At 35.1% G+C, this 20,589-nt stretch overlaps 3 protein-coding genes across 3 annotated transcripts; 1 reads left to right on the forward strand and 2 right to left on the reverse strand.

Annotated features, from left to right (window-relative positions):
* Positions 1-2,547: 2,547 nt before the first annotated feature.
* Positions 2,548-4,887, reverse strand: LOC121259998 (palmitoyl-monogalactosyldiacylglycerol delta-7 desaturase, chloroplastic). The gene is made up of 5 exons (XM_041161852.1): positions 4,222-4,887; positions 3,957-4,097; positions 3,721-3,861; positions 2,995-3,101; positions 2,548-2,899 (listed from the first exon to the last, which is right to left on the reverse strand). The coding sequence occupies exons 1-5, from the start codon at positions 4,786-4,788 to the stop codon at positions 2,686-2,688; spliced, it is 1,170 nt and encodes a 389-aa protein (XP_041017786.1). The 5' UTR covers positions 4,789-4,887; the 3' UTR covers positions 2,548-2,685.
* A 3,505-nt stretch (positions 4,888-8,392) lies between these two features.
* On the reverse strand, positions 8,393-10,406 carry LOC121260721 (phosphatidylcholine:diacylglycerol cholinephosphotransferase 1-like). The gene is given in 4 exon segments (XM_041162715.1): positions 8,393-9,047; positions 9,050-9,107; positions 9,268-9,405; positions 9,935-10,406. Coding segments are annotated over 4 exon segments (792 nt in total). The 5' UTR covers positions 10,292-10,406; the 3' UTR covers positions 8,393-8,808.
* A 7,971-nt stretch (positions 10,407-18,377) lies between these two features.
* Positions 18,378-20,299, forward strand: LOC121259399 (protein TOO MANY MOUTHS). Its single transcript, XM_041160975.1, has one exon. The coding sequence runs from the start codon at positions 18,428-18,430 to the stop codon at positions 19,904-19,906; it is 1,479 nt and encodes a 492-aa protein (XP_041016909.1). The 5' UTR covers positions 18,378-18,427; the 3' UTR covers positions 19,907-20,299.
* The last annotated feature ends 290 nt before the right edge of the window (positions 20,300-20,589 follow it).

The raw sequence follows: 20,589 nt of genomic DNA on the forward strand, positions 1-20,589 counted from the left end.
AAAAAGAAAATTTCCAGAACCGTATAAGTTTTCTTTTACTGTTGAATTAATCGAAGACCTCAATTCGTATCAATTGGAATGTATCGTCCCGTTTCACCTTTTGTCCCACTCCCACCCGAACGAAAAGACCATCCATAACTAAAAAAGGTACTGCCACGTATATTTATATTTATATTTATAAGATTTATTTTGTTAATTTTTTAAAAAAATTTTAAATTTTAAATTTTTAACATATCAATAATTGAATAAATTAAATTTTTATAAATTTTTCTTAAATACATTTAATATTTTCTAACTAAAAAAATCCACTACAATAATATTGTCTTTTCATGTCCTTCGTTGAATGTGATTTTCCGTTGCAACACAATTCAAGAGGGTTAATAATACACGCTTGATCTTCTCAAATATTTATTTTTGGTTCTATCACTGTTATGGTATAGGAATATATGGAAAATTTTATGTGTTATATTATCATCCTATTTTTATACCACTAAATAAAATGTATTACATTTATTACCATTGAATAATCAATAAAAAATTCTATACACCATACTACTAATCTATTTTCATCCCACTAAGTATGATGTGGTACTACTCATAATCATTTATTGAATGTTTCTATATCATCTAATAATGTGTCACATCTTACTTAATATAATAAAAATAAGATGAGTATAGTGTATAATATTAATTAGAATATATATATATACATATAATAATAGTGCTATAGTTATAGAAAAAAAATTATACAGGAGTCAACTTACAATCTAATAGTTTATATGATACGTTAAATCTATTTTATAATAAAAATAATTTTATAATCTAACATATTATATCAAACTACGTCAATTTGTAAATTTTATTTTTACGAAATTTCTTTATAACTAATATAATGGTAGTGTGGATGTACATTATTTTATGCTGCAAGCGCGTCCCCAACTCATGTGGTGATATTTTAATGAGAAATGATAACTCTTAATGAGAAATTATATTTGTAGTTATAAAACGTGTAAATATTATATAATTTTTTTTAAAAAATTAAATAAATATTATATTCACATTAAAAAAAAATTAATGTTGAAGCTATTCTAGATGATGGGAAAGCTATTCTAGCAATAATAATTAATTAATATGATACAGAGTTTGCAGGAAAGCTAATATAGATGATGGGTTTGGCCATAATTTAGTTTCAGTCGTGAAGCATGTTAATTTGTTTATAGTTACCTCGATTTACTGAAATGAAAAGCCTGCTTTGTACAGACGTAAGCAAGCTCCGCAATATTGTTACTAATCTGAGGTTTGTCCTTGTGTTTTGTCAGATGATAATCATAATAGCTGTAGTTTTAGTTCAAATGAGGGCGGCCGGAGGAAGAAGCTGGTACGAAAGCATGCGAGTCTGTCTTGACGTGAGCAGAATGTTGGAGAGGAACTATATATATATAAGAAATGTCTTGGTTTTAGAAAGAACTTTTGAAGGCGATCATACCCATGTCAAAAAAGATAAATGGCTTCCATCTGAATTATATACCAAAGTAAAAGAGAGAAGCTTATCCTTAACATAGACTTGATAATCATGCATATGCTTTATTGCTCCCGTGCTTACTTACCATAGCCACTATTCATGCAGACCAATGTATTCTTTTTGTCCCATCATTCTTAATATAATTCCCACACTTTTGGCTTCGAAATTCCAAATGTTGGAGTAGGGACTCTCTCCTTCTTCCATAGACCCTAAAGTCCATGAATGTCGCATATGTATATTCTAGTAACTGCTTAGTTTTCAAGACATTGGCAAAAGCTATGAAGCCCTTATGTGATACATGTCATATAATAATACAAGAGAGGACAGCTCACTGCTCGAGACATTCACATTTAATTCATATATATATATATATATATATATATATGGGATGGCTAAAGTTCCTTAATATGGGTACTGTTATTTGAAACTCAAGTTTGATTTTGAGTCAATAGATCATTAAAGACTCTATGCAGTCAGAGCACGTGGTAGGCTTTAAGGTTTGCTCCATGCCTGTCCTTGCAACATATTAAAGTTAATTCACGTCTGTCTTTGTGGACACCCGTGCTTAGATAATCTATTTTTAAGGGGAAAATGGAACTTTTCACCCTGGAATTACCCATGATTGTTTTTTTCAGTTTAATTCCTGAACAATCAACTCTATTTAAAGAATAATCATGCCGAAGCAAACCGAGGCAATCCATATATATAGAAAAATTTTCTAAACACAGAAAAATTATACAAAAGTAATTTCACAAATTGATATGATTTGATATGGTTCGTTAGATTGTAAAGTTACTTTTATTATAAAATAAATTTAACAAAAAGTCACATCAATTTATGAGATTATTTTGTGTAATTATTTTGTAGACGTAACAATACTATATATATATATATATATATATGGCTAGTTTGGATTGTCTGTTCGGACCAAGGTTGTCGGGCCCATTTAGGCCCATTATCTTTGACGACAGTCTGAGTAGTCTTTTAAGCTTTAGGTATTTCTGTTTATTTGATATGCAAAACACTCCCACAAAGGTGCTTATATATATGCTGAGTGAAAATACAAGGATTAATTTGTAAATTATGCGGTAACTTCCATAGCCTTGACAAAAGCATCTCCCAATTTCAAGCTAAGTACATGTCTAAACTACAAAGTCAACAGTTTAAGCGGCAAAACTTCCTTTGTTTAACGCCATTCTCTGCTTTTGGACATCGGTTGGAAACTTAACATCGGTTGCCAATCCAACAAAGTGGAGAAATTTTACCACATACCAAGTCATGTCAAGCTGCCACCACTCAAGGCCATGTCGAGCAGAGTACTCAAAGGCGTGGTGGTTATTATGCCACCCCTCTCCAAATGCAAGCAATGCCACCCACCTTAAACCATCAGAGATTCAAGATTATAGACAAAACTCCCAATTCGAATGAAAAAATTTATGCACATTGGAATGCAGAAAAGTTGCAACAAATACCAGTTGTTCCTAGACAAATCACCAGTGTTCCAAGGTTGCCGTCCCCAGACATGGCAAGCCGAGTTTACTAGCCAGGTTATGTGGTAAACCCATACAGTCCTCACACCCTGCAATGCCAGAAGCAGCAGCGCTTAGGATTCTGTCGAAAGAATTACAAACAATAATTTTCAACAACACAATAAAGTGGCACTCTGCTGTCTTATGTTTACTGCAGGGAAATAGCTTCAATTATCAAACAGTACTTCAACTAGTAGCATTTTATGATCTTCAGTCAACTCCAAGGGCCTGTTTTGCCCAACAACTTTTCAAACGCCCATTCGCTCTTGGGAACACTTATAGTGTGAGAGGGGGCCACTATATATTCAAAGTTCTGTGTTGTATTTCTAGAGTGAAGGCCCATTAATTGAATCTATGGATTAGATTAACGAAATGAGTTAAGTGCGAAGTCGGCTGCCTCAGTCAATCCCGACACTCCCGTGGGATTGAGCTCCAGATGTAATTTTTGACCCAATCTACACGAGCAAGTCAGTTCTTGCAATTAACTGCAGAGTTTCTCTTCATTGAATTGGTAAAAATACACTACGAACTGATATGGTTTGAGTTTGATTGATACTTTTTTTTTTTTTTTTTTTAGTTTGGGAGTCTCAGACTTATAATGGATGCTACTCCCAAGCAATTCAATAAAAAAATCCTGAGACGAAAGAAGAAAAGAAGAATCTTCCTCACCATTCCCCACACAAGGAAGGGGAATCCTCCCGATGCATATAGCAGAATAGCAAGTGCAATTGGATGAAAAACGTATGTCTTTTCAAGAAACCTGTAGAAGGGCTGCTTCTGTAAATCCCCAACATTGTTTGTTCCTCCACACTGCGAACAATTCCACCCAATAAGAAAGATAATCTTTAGAGCATATCAGCAATATACATGTTTGTGTTGAGCGTGAGTAAGAAAGATATCCACACCCTTTCAATCATATAACTGGTATCGAAGAGCCAACTCATGTGACTAAACCAGAATCCTTCAGTGGGGCTATGAGGGTCTCTCTCAGAATCACAAAATTGGTGATGGTACCTATGTGTGCTTACCCAGTCAATTGGGTTCCCCTGCAACCCAGATAAATGAACGAAAATACAATACCATAAGAAATCCATACAACATGATACAACCATTAAAAACCAAAATAAACCCAGAATTTCTCGTTACCATTCACAATGAAATATTCCTTACCTGAAGTGCCAGAGCCCCACAATAGGCAAACGTGTACTCGAGCCATTTAGGAAGCTTGAAACTCCGGTGTGAGAGGTTCCTATGAAATGACAGCGTAATACCAAAGAGACCTGTCACGACGTACAGCGCTATGGCCACCGAAATGGCACCCCAATTGAATTGAAACGGTGCAAAAAGACAAACGCAATGCATTGCCAAGACAACACCAGCAGTGGCAATATCCCGAGAGTTCCATCTCCTCCCCCAAAACACACTCCTTTGCCGGTTCACGACCACGTCGGATAACAGAATTCTCCTAAAATTTGCTGCCGCTGCCGCTGGCTCTGGCTCTGGCCCTGCTGCTTCTACCAATGCTGCGGTAGTAACAATGGCCGGCGCTCTTCGATGGGCATTGTGATGCAAACGGACGGAGAATTTTGGGGTTTGTAAAAACCTTCTAGGTGCTGAAGTGTTGGATATGGCCCGAGGAATGACAAATACGGCCCATCCCGGCCGCTGGGTGCGGCGGCGCAGAGGAGAAAAATTGTGGAGTTTGGGATTAGAGGGTGGAGATGTGATCAAAGCCATAAATATTGTTTGTGAGAGAGAGAGAATTATATCCTTGCGAGTGTACGATGGAACGGGGTTCCTTTCGTACTGGTGGCGCAGAAAATATTGGCATCTTGCGTCTCTTTGGGAAATAGTTTTGTGGAGTGTAGCGTTGCCAAAACTCAAAACTTGCAAGTGGTAGGACAAAGGGAGATAAAGGTGGTTGAGGGTCTCTTATCTAATGAAGTTGGATCCATACATATTTTTAGCGCTGTATTCTTAGTATAAAATTTAATTATTTCATCTCATTTTATTATTAAAATTTTTTTAAAATTACACATAAAATATAATAAATAACTTAACTTTTTAAAAATTTAAAATAAAAATAATATTAAAAAAATATTATAATAATATTTTATTTAATTTTAAACAAATCATCTCATCTGAATCGGATAAAATGAGGCCTTCTTGTTTCAATCTTATTAATTAAGGTTAGGTTATTACTTTCGAGACATGTTTGATATTTCTGCAGAATTGGGTATTTTTCCTTTCCAAAAATTGATTTACAAGTCTATTTACTATGTTAATTAGCATAAAAGAAAATAAATATTTTAATATTTTTATTTTTTGAAACTATGATAAATCTCGCAATAAACACGTGCTTTTATTTTTCTAAAAAAGAAAAAAGAAAAAAAAATTAAACATGTGCTTTTTTCAAGCCCACAGTTATTTTCAAAGATACCAGTAGTCTAGTACGATAGTATCTCCATACCGATGGTGTGAATCTTGGCCTAAAAATATGTCAGTATTTGCGTCTTTGAGATGGCCTTTTTAAGCCACGCGGTCCACTTTCGAGAGAGACGAAAATCCACATGTTACACTGCATACTCGTGACACTCGTTCTTCTCATTTCCCCTCCACTGCCGCCAATCTGCATTAACTATTGCATGGCCGTTTATTTTGCACTGAACATTCATTCATTCATTCTGGAAGAGCTCTTTTTGATGGCGAAATCAGGCTACTTTTGCGCTCTATGATTTGAGTTAGGCTGAAAGGTTGTGAACTGTCTAATTTTTTGTTCGTCTCTTCCAACCATATCATTCATCTACACACTCATTTTATTATTAAATAAAACCAAGTCAATGTTCATTTAATACTTCTAATTAAGTTAGAGATTTTCATTTTAGTTTTCCCTAGAGATGTATGGAGATATAATCTCATGAATAATTATTGGGTATTCTTGAAACACGAATAAATCGTAATCTTATTTTATCATAGAATGTCATGTCAATTAAAATTAATGTTCACACTTCACATAAATAATTTTAATTAGATAGTATATTATGATAGGATAAGATTATCGATTAGCTGTATCTCCAGAATAACTTATAAATTTCTAGGAGGGCATATTCCAATCCCTTATTGAAAAAATAACAAGAGAAAGTTTAAATAAGAAGAGTTGAGATAAATTTGACATCTGAGTATTAAAATTAATCTATTTTTTAAAAACAAACGAGGTCTTAATCTATTAGATGGAAGAATAGCACCAAGTTCTCTCTTTAGGTTAGAATGTCACGAGTCATTTCAGCTACTCTCCTAACATGCTTGGTGAGTCTCTCTCTTTGTTTTGGTTTCTCTTCAGCTGCAAATAATTTCTGGGATTTCGGAAGAATAATTGATAAATCTTAACAAATTTTGTATGAGTATGGACTTAAAATTATTCCATAGTAGCTTCAAAAGATGGGAATTTTACAACCGCATTTCTTCAAACAATACGCAAACTTCAATTGCTACTCATGAAATTCTTCTCTTACCATTGAGGGTCAGACAGTGAAGTATTTGCTTTTTCTTGCTGGAAAATTGTACTGGAAACTGTATGTGAAAACAAATTTGAAATGAGATTGTTCAGAAATTATAACCACGAAATAGCTTTTCGATACCCCACTTACCCTGAAAGCAAGATCTTCATTGGGGTTGTTCCACGCGTTGGGCCTTTCCGACTTCAAAGAGTTATTTGCGACGATGGAGTTTACTAGGAGAGTGATACCTACGATATCCATAGCCCAAAAACACATCAAGAGAGTGCAAACAAAGAGATTGTTTTCTCTCAATTTTTCTTTTCGGAATTTCTTCCCTAAGGTATTTTATAAGCCCAGCTTTTAAGGGCAATGAAGTGGCCGTTTCATGTTGTCTACTAGACTGCACTGACATTTTAGGATTCGTTTGTTTTCAGAGATGAGATGAGATTAAAATTAAAAAATTGAATAAAATATTATTAGAATATATTTTTTAATATTATTTTTATTTTAAAATTTGAAAAAATTAAATTATTTATTTTATTTTGTGTAGAAATTTGATAAAATTATAATAATAAAATGAGATGAGATGAAATATTTTCTGAAAACAAACAAAGTCTAATCTAATTGATTGCCTTGATGACTGTAAGAAAAGTTGGCAAGGAGGATCAGCATCACCAAATTCTTGTGATTGGATTGTGGTGTTAGTGAGTTCAGTGACTGCCAGTTTGTATAATTACTTGCACAAAATTTTGTTGGGCAATGCTCAAAGTGGTATGCACTAATTTGATTCATTTCTGTTAAAAAGAATTGTCATGGTTTTTTAAATTCCACCCATGTTAGGTATTTGATTGTTTTCGCATATGAGATAAGTTGAAATTAAAGTTAAAAGTTGAATAAAATATTATTAAAATATATATTTTTAATATTATTTTTATTTTGAGATTTAAAAAAGTTGAATTGTTTATTTTATTTTATGTGAAAATTTAAAAAATTATAATAATTAGATTAGATTAGATTAAATGAAATGAGATGAATTGTAAAAACAAACGAAATTTAATTTTTTGCTTCTTAAATAGTTTTCCATTCAATTTTCTATTTAAAAAATCGAATTATATGCCATCAAGCTCTTGACAGCATTAACCTCTTTTGGGAAGAGGAACAAGCTTGCATTTCCAAACGGTGAAATACATAGGAATGACTAATTTTTTGTCCACACGGTTGCAAGAAGCGAATAGAGGTTTTCTAGTGTGACAAAATAATTGAATGACCCATGGACCACAATGCTCCTAAGCTGTGGCCTTAGAATCTTACTAGTGGTAAGGGTCAGAAAATCCTCTTTTTATCTCTATAGGTGACACGTGGTCCAATGAAAATTCATAGATGTATCCGGAATGCGATATGATAAGTAAAATACTGGATCGCGTGAAGAACTCCGTTGCAGGCGAAGGGTCCGAGGATAATGCAGGGGAAGCTATATCCTATATAAATATTATATGTAATGAATGCTTGAATAGTCAGCGCGGCCCAGTTCCACTACCTCATAAACTGTAACATTGGTCAAATAACTCCTACTTGCAAGCATGACTCAGTCTCTGACCTCCATTTTCGCGTTTTTACCTACTCATGGTGAGGGATTGATTTGAATGAGTAATATACACAGCTTTTTATATAATAATATTATAAATTAAAAATATTTTTATAAAATAATATCATTTTTATAAATTTTTTTATAAAAATACGTATCGTTTAAAATAGAATTGTGTAAAGGATTATATATCTATTATGCTTTTAAGTTTGATGACAAAAATAGAATATAGATGATGATATGATATGTTACAAGTAAATAAATAAGAAGAGTTGAGATAAATTTGAAATCTGACTATTAAAATTAATACAGGTGGTTGAACTACAATCATCTTACGGTCCCTACTTCCAACCATTTGATCTGCCACGACAGGCTTGATGTACTTTCAACACAACACTCGATGAAATTAGGATAGGGGTAGAAGATAGCGTTTCAAGTTAAAAATGTATACATTCCTTGAATCACATTTGGATGGGACTGAATTTTTAACGCGTCTCATACATGCTTGACATGCCTTCCATCAAGTACTTGGGTTGCGCGCACGCAAAGCATTTCTCATTGCCTTTTTGAGATTCCAACAGCGCTTTCACAGTATTTTCTTTTTAATCCACCGCCAAATAGTTTTCCATATAGTTAATCACATCACGTAAATTAAGCGAGCCTTTAATTTGTCGGTCATAGGAGTATGGCAGGAATTGCTGATTTTCTTTTGCTCTCTTCGTACTTTCCAGCAAGGGAATCAAAGAGAATTCCGGCGCCGACCCCGACGGCCAAATCAATGGTATAGTGACCCCGAGTGCCCAGCAACCTCACGGCTTGAAGAACATTAAGCACGTCAAATGTCCATGCCAACTCCCACCTCTGCACTCGCCGCATGTCTAGCGACGCAATCACTGAACCCGCCACATGCCCGAGAAGAATAGGAAGAACGACACGTTTCCCACCGGAAAGTCCACCCCCGACCCCAAAAAACCCTACCAAATTCGTAAAGTATTAACAAACATTAATTAATTAGTAGACCAGATGAATTTAAAAAATAAAAAATAGCGGTGTCAATGAACTTGCTTGAGACCACTTTGGCATGTAAAGGTATATTTTTTCAATAAAAGGTACGTGTAAGAACATTATTGGAACCTGAGGCAATGGAAGCTGCGTGGAGTAACCTAGAATTCCCCGGCAAGTGAACATGAAGAGCGCCGAGATTGTCGCCCTTGGGCGGCCCTCTATTAGCCACGTCCATAGTATATACGTTGTTTGCATCCCCACGAACACCTAACCATTACCATTGTATAACACGTACGATTATTAAAACGAAACATAACCAGATCAATATGATATCTGATGGCATTTACCGCCCCCCTCTAGGCATGTCCGGATTCGAGTTCCTTTATCAAATGGATTTATATATCGAACTCAATTCCTTAGAAAATGTGGCTGCATGTGAATCGAACCCAATCCCCAGAAAAATGATCACACATTGGATCAAGTTCCGTTCTTTTACTGGCCGCATGTTTAGTACTTTAGAAAGGAATTAAAATGTGCTAATTGAATTAGAATTTCTTGTAAAGTTCTGAACCACCCAATTGAACATACCAAATCTGGTTTCTTTTTAAAAAAATGAAATTTAGCCAAAAAGAAATCGAGAGTATAATTCCAATCACATCATGAATGCTTAAAAAAATCGTGCATTTCTCCTTCAGCCTCAAATTAAGTCTCTCCAACTGAATGTTACCAAAGCACTACCTAACAAATTGCATGGATTTAGAGTTATAATAAATTAATTCCAGATCCCAATACGTACCGTGTTAAGAGCGGCGAGCAAGGTGTTGAGGTCAGGCCGCGCGGCGAGCAGGCGATGGAGTGGGCTTGTGACCACGAACCCAATATCAAAGGGAGCCGAGGACGGCGGGACCATCCGCAGGGTGTACTCCACGCCCATGAAGAACAGCAGCCCCAACCCGAACAAACAAGGCACCCAATGGAACTTCGCCACGCGCAAGACATCATCCGCCGTCCACGCCATGAACGACGCTCTTTTTTCCTTCTTCTCCATGTCTCTCTGGCTCTGAGTATGATCGTCGAGCTTGCCGTTAGTTCTGCGCCTGTTGTTGAGCGTGCATGATGGGGCATTTAGAGGCATTACCGCTGTGCGCGTCATGGTCGTGAAAAATGACGGAAACGAAGAATCATATTTTGGGGGAGAGGGGTGTGTGGGGACGATATAAATGGCGAAGAGAAGGAAGATGGAGCGGAGTTTCCAAAGATTGAATTATGTTTTCATTTCAATTTTATCTTGCTGTTAACTTACAGCTGCTTAAAAATGGGTGGTGCGAAACACGTCGTTTATCGTACTATCAGATCAATGGAAATAAAAAAGTCTAAAATTAAATATTTTAATATTATTTAAATATGCGATACAAGTTTCAAAATAATGTCACAAAATTTGATTATATTTAATTATATTTATACATTTTAAATATATATATGAAGAAAAGATATTTGAAATCTTGAATTATGTAACTACTATGTAATCTGTTTGAAAAAAATGAATTAAACATGGATTGGATTAATTTTTTAATAATAAATTTTATATATTTTCAAAATGATTATGCCAATTTTACTCATTTAACAGTTATTTATAAAATTATTATATATATATATATATAAGAGTGTATTTCAGGCTGAGACGTGGATTGTGGGCTTTTGTGGCTGCTTGCGCGTTGAAAACAAAGAAAATGAGAGGTGGACATGACACGGCATCCTACCGAAGGACCATGCATACACACGTGTATATTATATAGGAATCATTTTATTTAAATATTTTAAAATTTAAATTTTATAAATTAAATTATGTCATAAATAATATATAGTATAAAGATAAAAAGACCTTCAAATAACACTACCAACTCAGCATGGACATTGCATCTATATTTATGAGAATTGAGTTTTCCTTTCTTGAAATATAAGTCTTTCCATATCTTATCTTATAGAAGAAGGAAGTATCATTAATCAGTTGGTTAGACTTATTAATTACGTGATATTGGATCCAATATAGCCTATGGACATAGAATATATAGCACGTCAAGGTTAACGGGACTAAATGCTACCCCTTTAGTATATAATATACTATGTATAGGAATCAAGATTCGTTGAAACTTGAAGTACTTGGAATTAATTTATACTCAATAAATGTTAATGTGTGCATAAGATCTATATAGCTAACAATAAATTACAAAAATAGAAAGATGGCATGTGGATCTTTAAAAGTTTATTAATATCTATAAAACTAATTATACAAACAACAATAAATGATATAGAATTCATATATAATATTTATCAATCTTCAACTTCAAGCCAATCATGTATAGAATATATTATCTATATGACTTTAATGATAAGATTTAATTTATAAAATTTAATATTTATTTTTTAAATTAAATTATATATATTACATAAACAAAATATGGTATAGATGCCTTAAAATAACAATACTCTATTAAAACAATTAATTATACACACAAAACACGCCTAATTATAAGCATGACATGGTTGAAATTTTGAGAAGGGAGCAGGAAAATAGCACGAGACAACCATAAAAAGGACGAAGACAAAAACGTACGGTGAAATCCACGTGCTAAGTGTGAAGATTAACAAAAAGAATTTATTTATAGTTATTTTTATGTATTTTTTTTTATATTTTACGAATGTGATTAATTACGTTATTTTTTTAATATAAAATAATTATTTTAACAAATCACATGCGTAAAAAATACAGAAAAATATTATATAAAACAGAACACGAAGATTAATTAGTTATAGGTATTGTGACCGACCTAAAATGACGGTGCTATACGTGTTGTACTTTATGGATGATAACTAAGTGGGGTCATAGTGGTTGTACGTGGGAATTGGCCTTTTTGGCCACATGTATGATATGCCTAAAGACTCTAATTATATTTCTATATATAATTATAGTTGTAATCATTGAATTATGTGGAATTTGAATTTGGTCTTTTTTTTTTTTTTGTTGAATTTGGTCTCTTGTTATGTAATTAATGGATGATCTAAATCGGACTAATAATAGATTAGATATAATAATTTATTTACAACTTTTTTTTAAAAAAAATTAAGGATTGTTAATGCAAAAATTCGCAAACCAGGCCGGAAAGGAGAAAAGAATTATCCCCAGCCGAATGTGGTGATTCAGGCCTTGCTGGTGTGGTCGAAAAGTACACTGAGGTGGTTTGGGCTCGATTCAATGCTCATATGTACATCCATGCAAATAAACGATAAATAAATTATAAGTATAAATAAAATGAGAGACATACGGATTTACGTAGTTCGGCATAAAAGTCTACCTCCACAGGTCATTTGGGGGAGAAATTCACTATAATAGGCAATTTTACCATCTCTCATAAATTCATATATATCTCAATACAATGGATGAATTTAGGGTTTCGGGAGGTTGAAGATTATGCATCCATCGAGAGAATATCTTTTGGAGTCACTATATGTGGTAGAGTCTATCTAGACTTGTAAAAATGTCCTCATTTTATAGATATATATTTCTTTCTTTGTATTGATTAGATCCTACTTGCTTTATAAAACCCTTTCATTTTAGGAGTCAGAGTCAATTTTTCTTATCTCTTCTAGGCTTGATCTCTATATTTGGGCTAAATTCTTGGTTGTTGATTTTATCCCCAATAGATGGCGTCACTATTTGGCTTGTTTCGCACCCTCACTCTCGGACTCAATCAACTTATATCAAAGATGGTGTGAGAGCTCGGTGTGTCAGGAACATCTCAGATGCCTAAGTTAGTAATTTGGACTGCAAGAACATAGAAGTAAATATGACGAGCAAAAAGTTACCTTAATCAGCCACGTCTATCATTTATATAGGGAAGCATTTAATTCATGGAGATCTCATAACCACTTAATCCCTCCAATGATTTCATGAATGTCAGATATCAAGTTTCAAATGGACGCTAATCTTAGAAAGAGTTACCATAATAGGCGACTATCTTGCACAGTTATCCCTTTATGGGAAGTTTGTGAATATCCTCACAATCGTGTTGTTATTATGTTGTAAATAAGGAGGGGCCTAGGCTCACCTAGGCTTGTTCATCTGGGCTCCCTTTTTTCGGGTTTGATTTTTTCCGGCCCGAGTCAATACCTGCATATAAAAATTCGGGTACATCCAGTACCCTTTTTTTATCCCTTTCTAGTATTTAAATGGACAGAAACTCAAAATCAATATTTTCATGAACAATAACCTCCATTTTTTGTTTAATGCATTATTCCCGTGGATTTAGCATTAGAGCTCTTCAACACCAATATTATATGTGGCCTACTTTATTTGAAAAGTTGCATAAGAAGGTCTAGTACTACAAGGACCAAACTGATAATGTCAGTGCCACACTGCCATGGAGTACTTGACCAAAAGGACATGCAACTTTAGATTCAATTTTCCACATATTCATTAGGTTCTTCTCATCATATAAATTAATTCTTTACATATTAGCAACACCAAAAACCTCACCATCTGTGTTTTAAGCAATCAAAAAGCTCCATCTGGTGTGAAAAGTTGGCATGGATTTGGAAAGGAGAGTGGTGCCACAACCATTATGATTTATGAGTGATGATGGTCTTTGTTTTGAACCAAATGGTGTAAGGGATTGATAATTTAGGGCATTTGAAGTACTTTCTTTCAGCTCAATTTGACATTTTTTTAATCGTTTGCATGCTGTCAAATAACCAGAATTGTGAATTGTTATTAGCTAAATTATGAAAAAAAAATTGGGTTCCATATTTTTAAAACCAGTTTCATCCGGATCTGAACCAAACTAAATTGGGTCAAATTTAAAACTCAAGTTCCAGTCTGGATATATCCGGATTTTCGGGCTCGAAGGCGAATGACAGTACTAGGCTCACCTGCAAGGACCCTCACAGAATCATCCATTGTGTCCCTTCACTCGCCATTTCTTGGGCACATGGTTAGGAGTCACAAGCCTTTTCCAGGCTTTATCTGCCCGGACCTTGGGGGGAAATATCATCCCTTCAAGAATATTTTTGTTTACAACTATATTATACAATAAAACGTTTTTATTTAACACAGATTTTTTAAAAAAAAAACAAAAACAAAAAAAGAGCAAAATATGATTGTATCTCTGCTATTTTTTCTGATAAAACACACACATATAAATTTTATAAGTCACAATATCATCCCACTACAATGAGACATGATTGTCCATCAACCTTAATTTAAATTTATTCTCTAAAAGAATAAAAAAAATCCGAATATAATAAATGTATCATATTTTATATAGTAAAATGAGTGTAATTTGTAACATTAGTAGTGTATAAAACATCGATCGGCACCCCTTCGTACGAGGCTTATTTGATTTCTTCTTGTTAAATTTATCTATGCAAGTAATCATGGTGTAAAAGCTCTCCATCAGTATATATGAACTACATTAAAGAGGCAAATCTCTTTCGGGTCAGTCGTAATAACTCCTCCCTATGTCGACTCTGTTCTCTATGATATTAACACTACTGTACATCTTCCTTACTATGTATGTATAGAACAACTCCTGTCCAAAACCACAGGTTGATGAAAGGTCTGTCCTCTGAGCATCCTGTCACTATACTAGGAATAGCCAAACCAGATCAGCAGGCCGGACGTTGATGCTTGCTGCTAGGCCCAGCACCCAAGTTCCCCTTTGATTCTGGTGGCTCCAAAACAGGTACTCCACCACCATAACCATGTCCAAGAGCAAGCTGATTAGGTCAGATGGACGAGATGCAGTGACATCCGGATACACCCACGAGCTGTCCAACAGCAGCATTGGTGAGATCAAGGTAAACATGGAGTCTGTAAATTACATATTGGTCACAGTATCCATAATAATGATAATAATAAATGAAAGGAAATCCCCATCAAGATGTAATGCACGAGATCATATGCACCGAAAAGGACTTAAGATATCATCACGGGACAATTAATTAAACGCTAGGATCAGCAGCCCAACAAAAACCAATACAAGAAAAAGCACCTTTGCAACGGTAATGCCGGAGACACTCTCAAGCTGTTTGCTTAGCACAACTTTCAACATAACGAAGAAGCAGTACACCATCAACATTTGCAAGTATTTTGATACCATTATCACTTGTTGATACAGCCAGCAATACCCCTTCCTTGTTGGATCGAATGCAAGGAGAAGCCTAAAAGATATACAAGGTAAATATTATTGAATTATAAGGCTTGTACGTTTAGAGTGCGGAGAAATAACATCCCAAAAATATACAAGGTATACGACTTATACGTACCTGTAATCCACCCCCTGCGTCAATAGCTGTCAACATGTCAAGCTTGTCCATATCCCAGAATTTGATTTGGGACTCATCACCAACAGCCAAGACCTGGCTCTTCATTGTATCAAACTGCACAACCCCCTCAGACTGCTTCCCAAGACCATCATATAATTTCTTGATTTCTCCGAAATCCCATTCAGCAAGGAGTGATTCTCCCCTTGTATTAGTCCCACATGAGAATAGCCTATGATGCAAGTAATATATAAGAAAAACATGATCATACGAAGTTTGAGCAAATCATGTTGAAATTCCAAGGATCTAAACACTTGGATCAGCAGAGAAAAATCACTTCCTACCTTCGACGATCAGCACTAGGGGCCATTTTTTAGCAAGCTTGGCCAGGAACCACGCCCTCATATAACATACGCATGTTACTGGCCTTGCTATCAAGTAACCAACACTTGAATTTTCCATGAATATCAATCGAAAAGAAAGCCTGTTGGAAGATCAAATAATCCTTCATTGGCGTACCAATTAGTCTAGAAAGCAAACTATTAAGGAGAAAAGCTGCAATGAATGGCATCATTTTCTCGATCAAAAAATTGCAAAATGAAAAGATCATGAGAGAAATAACTACTTTGAGAAAATATCCTTAACATACATATGTGTATATGTATATATTATGCATGCATGACAAACCTCCAGGTAGTTCTGTAAATCACCGCCATGATAGCGAGGAATATATCTGCACTATATGTTTTGAATATGCAACACCTAAGAGAACATGAACAATAAATGCATGCTATAAAGTCCCACATTGCATGTCTTTCTTTTTTTAATGTCTTCAAATTCAAACAAGACTTCGAATGTATCTTTTATCCATCCGTCGACGTACCAAATGTCAATCAAGTTTAGAATATTTGCGATTTTCTTGTACTCGTAAGCTTCAGGTAAAGTTTTGAATTTAGCATCGATCACCTTCAACTCCTTCACAAGAATCTCGTAAGCTTTAGTACGTTCATGATCCCATTCCGCATTGTTGACCAAATTCTCAAAATGACCCATATTGAGGTAAAGCCCACAGTACGCTTCTCCAATCTTTATCCCAAAGCACAGGTATTTAATTCGCACAAACACGATTTATATATTTTCAAGCATGCATTAAAAAAATTAAACGTCCAATCATCATTCCCAATTAAACAATATTATATATTCTTTCGTTTTGTTACCAGAAGTTTTACTTCATTTTACAAGGAAAAAAAAGAACAAGAATTGACGTATCAGAGCAGCGAGTTGCCTGTCCGTGATGACAATGTTCAGCGAAGACATTTTTCCTCTTATCCAAACTCCTCCAAAACCTAGCTAGCTAGGGAAAAGAAACACCATTCGATCCAAGCCTCACTGCAAAAGCAACTCCAGATTGAGTTCCAATTCCCAAAATCCCAAAGCTCAAAGAACCCTATGCATGAAAATCTATACGTAATATATATATATATATATATATATGCAACATAACGTACTATATATATATAGAGAGAGAGAGCGCTTTTTCTTTCTTTCTTTCTCGAAATTGATTTGAGTCGTAGAGTATTGCTCAAAGAAATCGGTCGGCCTGGTGTAGTCTAGGGATAATTTTTGGTCCATCATTTTTTTCAAACCGGTTCAATTGGTTCGTTCAGTTCAGCTCAATTTTTTTTTTCTTTCTTTTTTTTCAAATAAATTAATAAAAAAATATTTAAATTACTAAATTAAAATTAAATGAATTATTAATGTGGATTATTTAATTACATTAATATTAATTTGTAATTACAATTTACATATTTAAAGTTTTATATTGTAAATGGTGATAGGTTAGATAAAAATTTATATAATTATTATATAAATAATATATATAATATATTTTTTTTATTTTACTATTTGGTTGGTCCGGTCTGGTCCAGGGTGGGAAAACTTTCGGTCTTCTATTTCATGGACCAAGACCAACCGGTCTCAATCTTGGTTAGGTCCGGTCCGTTTCTCCGATCCGAACCGACCAACTTTTAGCCCTAGTAGCACCTAAGGGCATAACTATTAAGGGGCTCGTGGGAGTCTTGGCCCCCCAAAATTTTCAAAATTTGATGAAAAATAAATTTTGAAAAGTGTTTTTATAAAGTAGACTATATGAAAATTAGTATTTGACCCCTCCCCCAATTTTTTTTTTTAACTTGGCCCCCACCCCCCAAACCAGATTTTCGAATTCTGCCCTTGGTAGCACCGTCCTTTTTTTTTATGGTGCTAAATACAAACTTATAAGTCTTGGTCCAAGCTCTTTATATCAAGATGAGAAAACTTAGTTTTTTTAATATATATAATATGAATAATTCTACTTAGCATCCCACACACCACATATTACACATGATTTTTTTATTTCTTATTTTTTTCCTTACCAAATTTTTGGTGTACCGTGTATGGATGATGAGTAAAAAAAATTCAATTAGTTTAAGAGGAATAAAATAAAAAAAAATAAAAAATAAATTTAAATAAGTGTGACGTGTGAGATGATAAATAACAAATATTATTTGGTACGGTTGTATCCCTTTGTTAGCACCAGATACACCACAGCCTATAGGAGCCCAAACAAGGCAGTAGAAACCGCAGCCCAAAAAGGGGTCTTAGCCCATATTGACACATGGATATTAGATGGGCACCCGGATTGAGCCCTTATTGATAGTTCATGGCACGGCCCGAAAGGGTTGGGGTCCCCCAAGCCCAAACAACAAAAACAAAGGGGAAATTCCCGTGAAACACATTAATGTCTATACAGTGTTATGTGTATTTAATTCAATTCCTCCGAATCCCCGTGAACCCATTATTACCTTACTTTAAGCCACGCACCAACCGCAAGTTATTAACACACAGTAACATGCCCCACCACCTCACCTCTTTATAACTTCTCTCTCAAGAAGTCCATCTCCTCATTCCATTCACTCTCTCCACTCCCAAAATGGCACTCTTTTTCTCACTTTCAACTACTCTACTGCTTCTGCTTCTTTCTTTGTGCCTATTGCCACTTGCTATGCCCTATACAGTTATAATGTCCGATTCCTCCACCCTCGTTGATGGCCCACAATCCGGGTTCTCCATGAACAAATACGGGTTCCGAACCGACAGCCGTGAGCAAGAGGCAGTCTATGATATCATGAAGGCTATCGGGAATGATTGGGCCACCAACATCCCTGATGTGTGTCGTGGCCGGTGGCATGGCATTGAGTGCATGCCCGACAAGGATAATGTCTACCACGTTGTCTCCCTCTCCTTTGGGGCATTGTCCGACGACACCGCCTTCCCAACATGCGACCCGACACGTTCTTATATTTCACCATCCATAACTAAGCTTCCACACATTAGGACCCTATTCTTTTACCGTTGTTTCAGTTACAACCCTCAGCCTATTCCAGCATTTTTAGGTCAATTGGGTCCAACGCTACAGACTTTGGTGCTTAGAGAAAATGGCCATGTGGGCTCCATCCCTAGTGAACTAGGCAATCTTACCCGTTTAAAGGTCCTTGATCTTCACAGAAACAATCTCAATCATACCATTCCTATCTCACTAGGTCGGATAGCCGGTCTAAGGTCATTAGATCTAAGTGGGAACAAACTAACCGGTTCAATACCCGGTTTAAGCTTCCCATCTTTGAATATTTTGGACCTTAGCCAAAATCTTTTGATGGGTTCAATCCCACCTACTCTTGGAACTTGTCATTCCTTAATCAAAATGGATTTTAGTCGTAATCGTCTCAGCGGCCCAATCCCAGACTCAATTGATGGCTTAAAGGACCTTATGCTTATGGATTTGAGCTATAATCGTCTCTCGGGCCCACTTCCCATATCGCTTAGAAGCTTAATCTCTCTCCAAGCGTTGATTATCAAAGGAAATCAAATGGGGTCTGATGCAATTCCCAGTGATGGGTTCGATGGCATGAAAGGTTTAATGATCTTAGTATTATCAAATATGAACCTACACGGTTCAATCCCAGAATCACTAGGCCAATTGACAAACCTTCGTGTCCTTCATCTTGATGGGAATCAATTCAACGGTTCAATTCCCGTTAACTTCAAGTACTTGAAGAATCTTAGCGAGTTAAGACTGAACGACAACCGGCTCACCGGGTCGGTTCCTTTTGGGAGAGAAATGGTCTGGAGGATGAAAAGGAAGTTAAGGCTTTTCAACAATCCCGGACTGTGCTACAAAGCTGAGAGTGGTTTGGATGAAGATTCAGATTCATGGTTTCATCCGGGCATTGGCTTGTGTGATGTGCCAAGGCCAGAGTCAGGAAGATCTGTACAGCATCTTTCAACCCTTGAAAGATACGTACCAAGAACATTCATTAATGTCTCATCCGACGCAGTATTTAAAATTTCAGTTCCCGTTGGCTTGATTCAGCTGGCTGCACTGCTGCTGTGTACTCTCACTTTAATGTAAGTCTCAACTCTCAAGATAGGTAGGAAGAAAGAAAGAAAAGCAATGTAATATACAGTGTAGTTTATTTATATTTTGTTGTATCTTTAAAAAAAAAAAATAATAGTTAGGAAGTGACATCTTATGATATTATATGTCTCAAAGTACTGACAAGGAAGTGTAAATTCAACAAAACCTTATCCCAAGGAAGGTTCGGTTCTTTACCGGGCAGAGGCTGCCATTTCCGACAATATTTAGCGGCTAGAATCCAAGGCCACTGTGTCTTTGCTCAAAACTACTCCTCAAGGATAAGTGATCCCCGTCAATTTTTAACAGTTTAGTTTGGTGTGAAGACTTCTATTTTCCTGAAAATTTAAGAGAGAGATTGATTTAATTAGTTATATTATATTCTTAACATTCTTATCATTTAATTGCTTATCTTATATTTTTATCACTTTTCTTCACGTGAATCAGACTTCTCGTAATGAATGATTCAACGTGTGAAATATGTAATTAAATGAAATAGAATGTAAAGTTATGGTTCGAATTCACGACACATATTCTTAATATCATGAAAATTATCATGAAAATGATTTACATAATATTTTTTACAACACTTTATATAACTATATTTTAAATTAAGGATATTTTTATAAAACATCTTATAAAAATAACATTATTTTACAAAAATACTCTCATTTTATAAT

Source organism: Juglans microcarpa x Juglans regia, chromosome 1D (assembly GCF_004785595.1).
Source record: "Juglans microcarpa x Juglans regia isolate MS1-56 chromosome 1D, Jm3101_v1.0, whole genome shotgun sequence".
In the NCBI taxonomy this organism is placed as follows: Eukaryota; Viridiplantae; Streptophyta; class Magnoliopsida; order Fagales; family Juglandaceae; genus Juglans; species Juglans microcarpa x Juglans regia.

Bases quoted from the DNA above. Each gene is read 5' to 3' on its own strand.
- LOC121259998 (XM_041161852.1), bottom strand. From the start codon at position 4,788: ATGGCTTTGATCACATCTCCACCCTCTAATCCCAAACTCCACAATTTT. The intron at 3,862-3,956 runs GTGTGGATATCT...AATTGTTCGCAG, and splicing joins CCAGTTATATGATTGAAAGG to TGTGGAGGAACAAACAATGT. The intron at 3,102-3,720 runs GTGAGGAAGATT...CTGGCATTGCAG, and splicing joins CCTTCCTTGTGTGGGGAATG to GGTGTGAGGACTGTATGGGT.
- LOC121259399 (XM_041160975.1), top strand. From the start codon at position 18,428: ATGGCACTCTTTTTCTCACTTTCAACTACTCTACTGCTTCTGCTTCTT.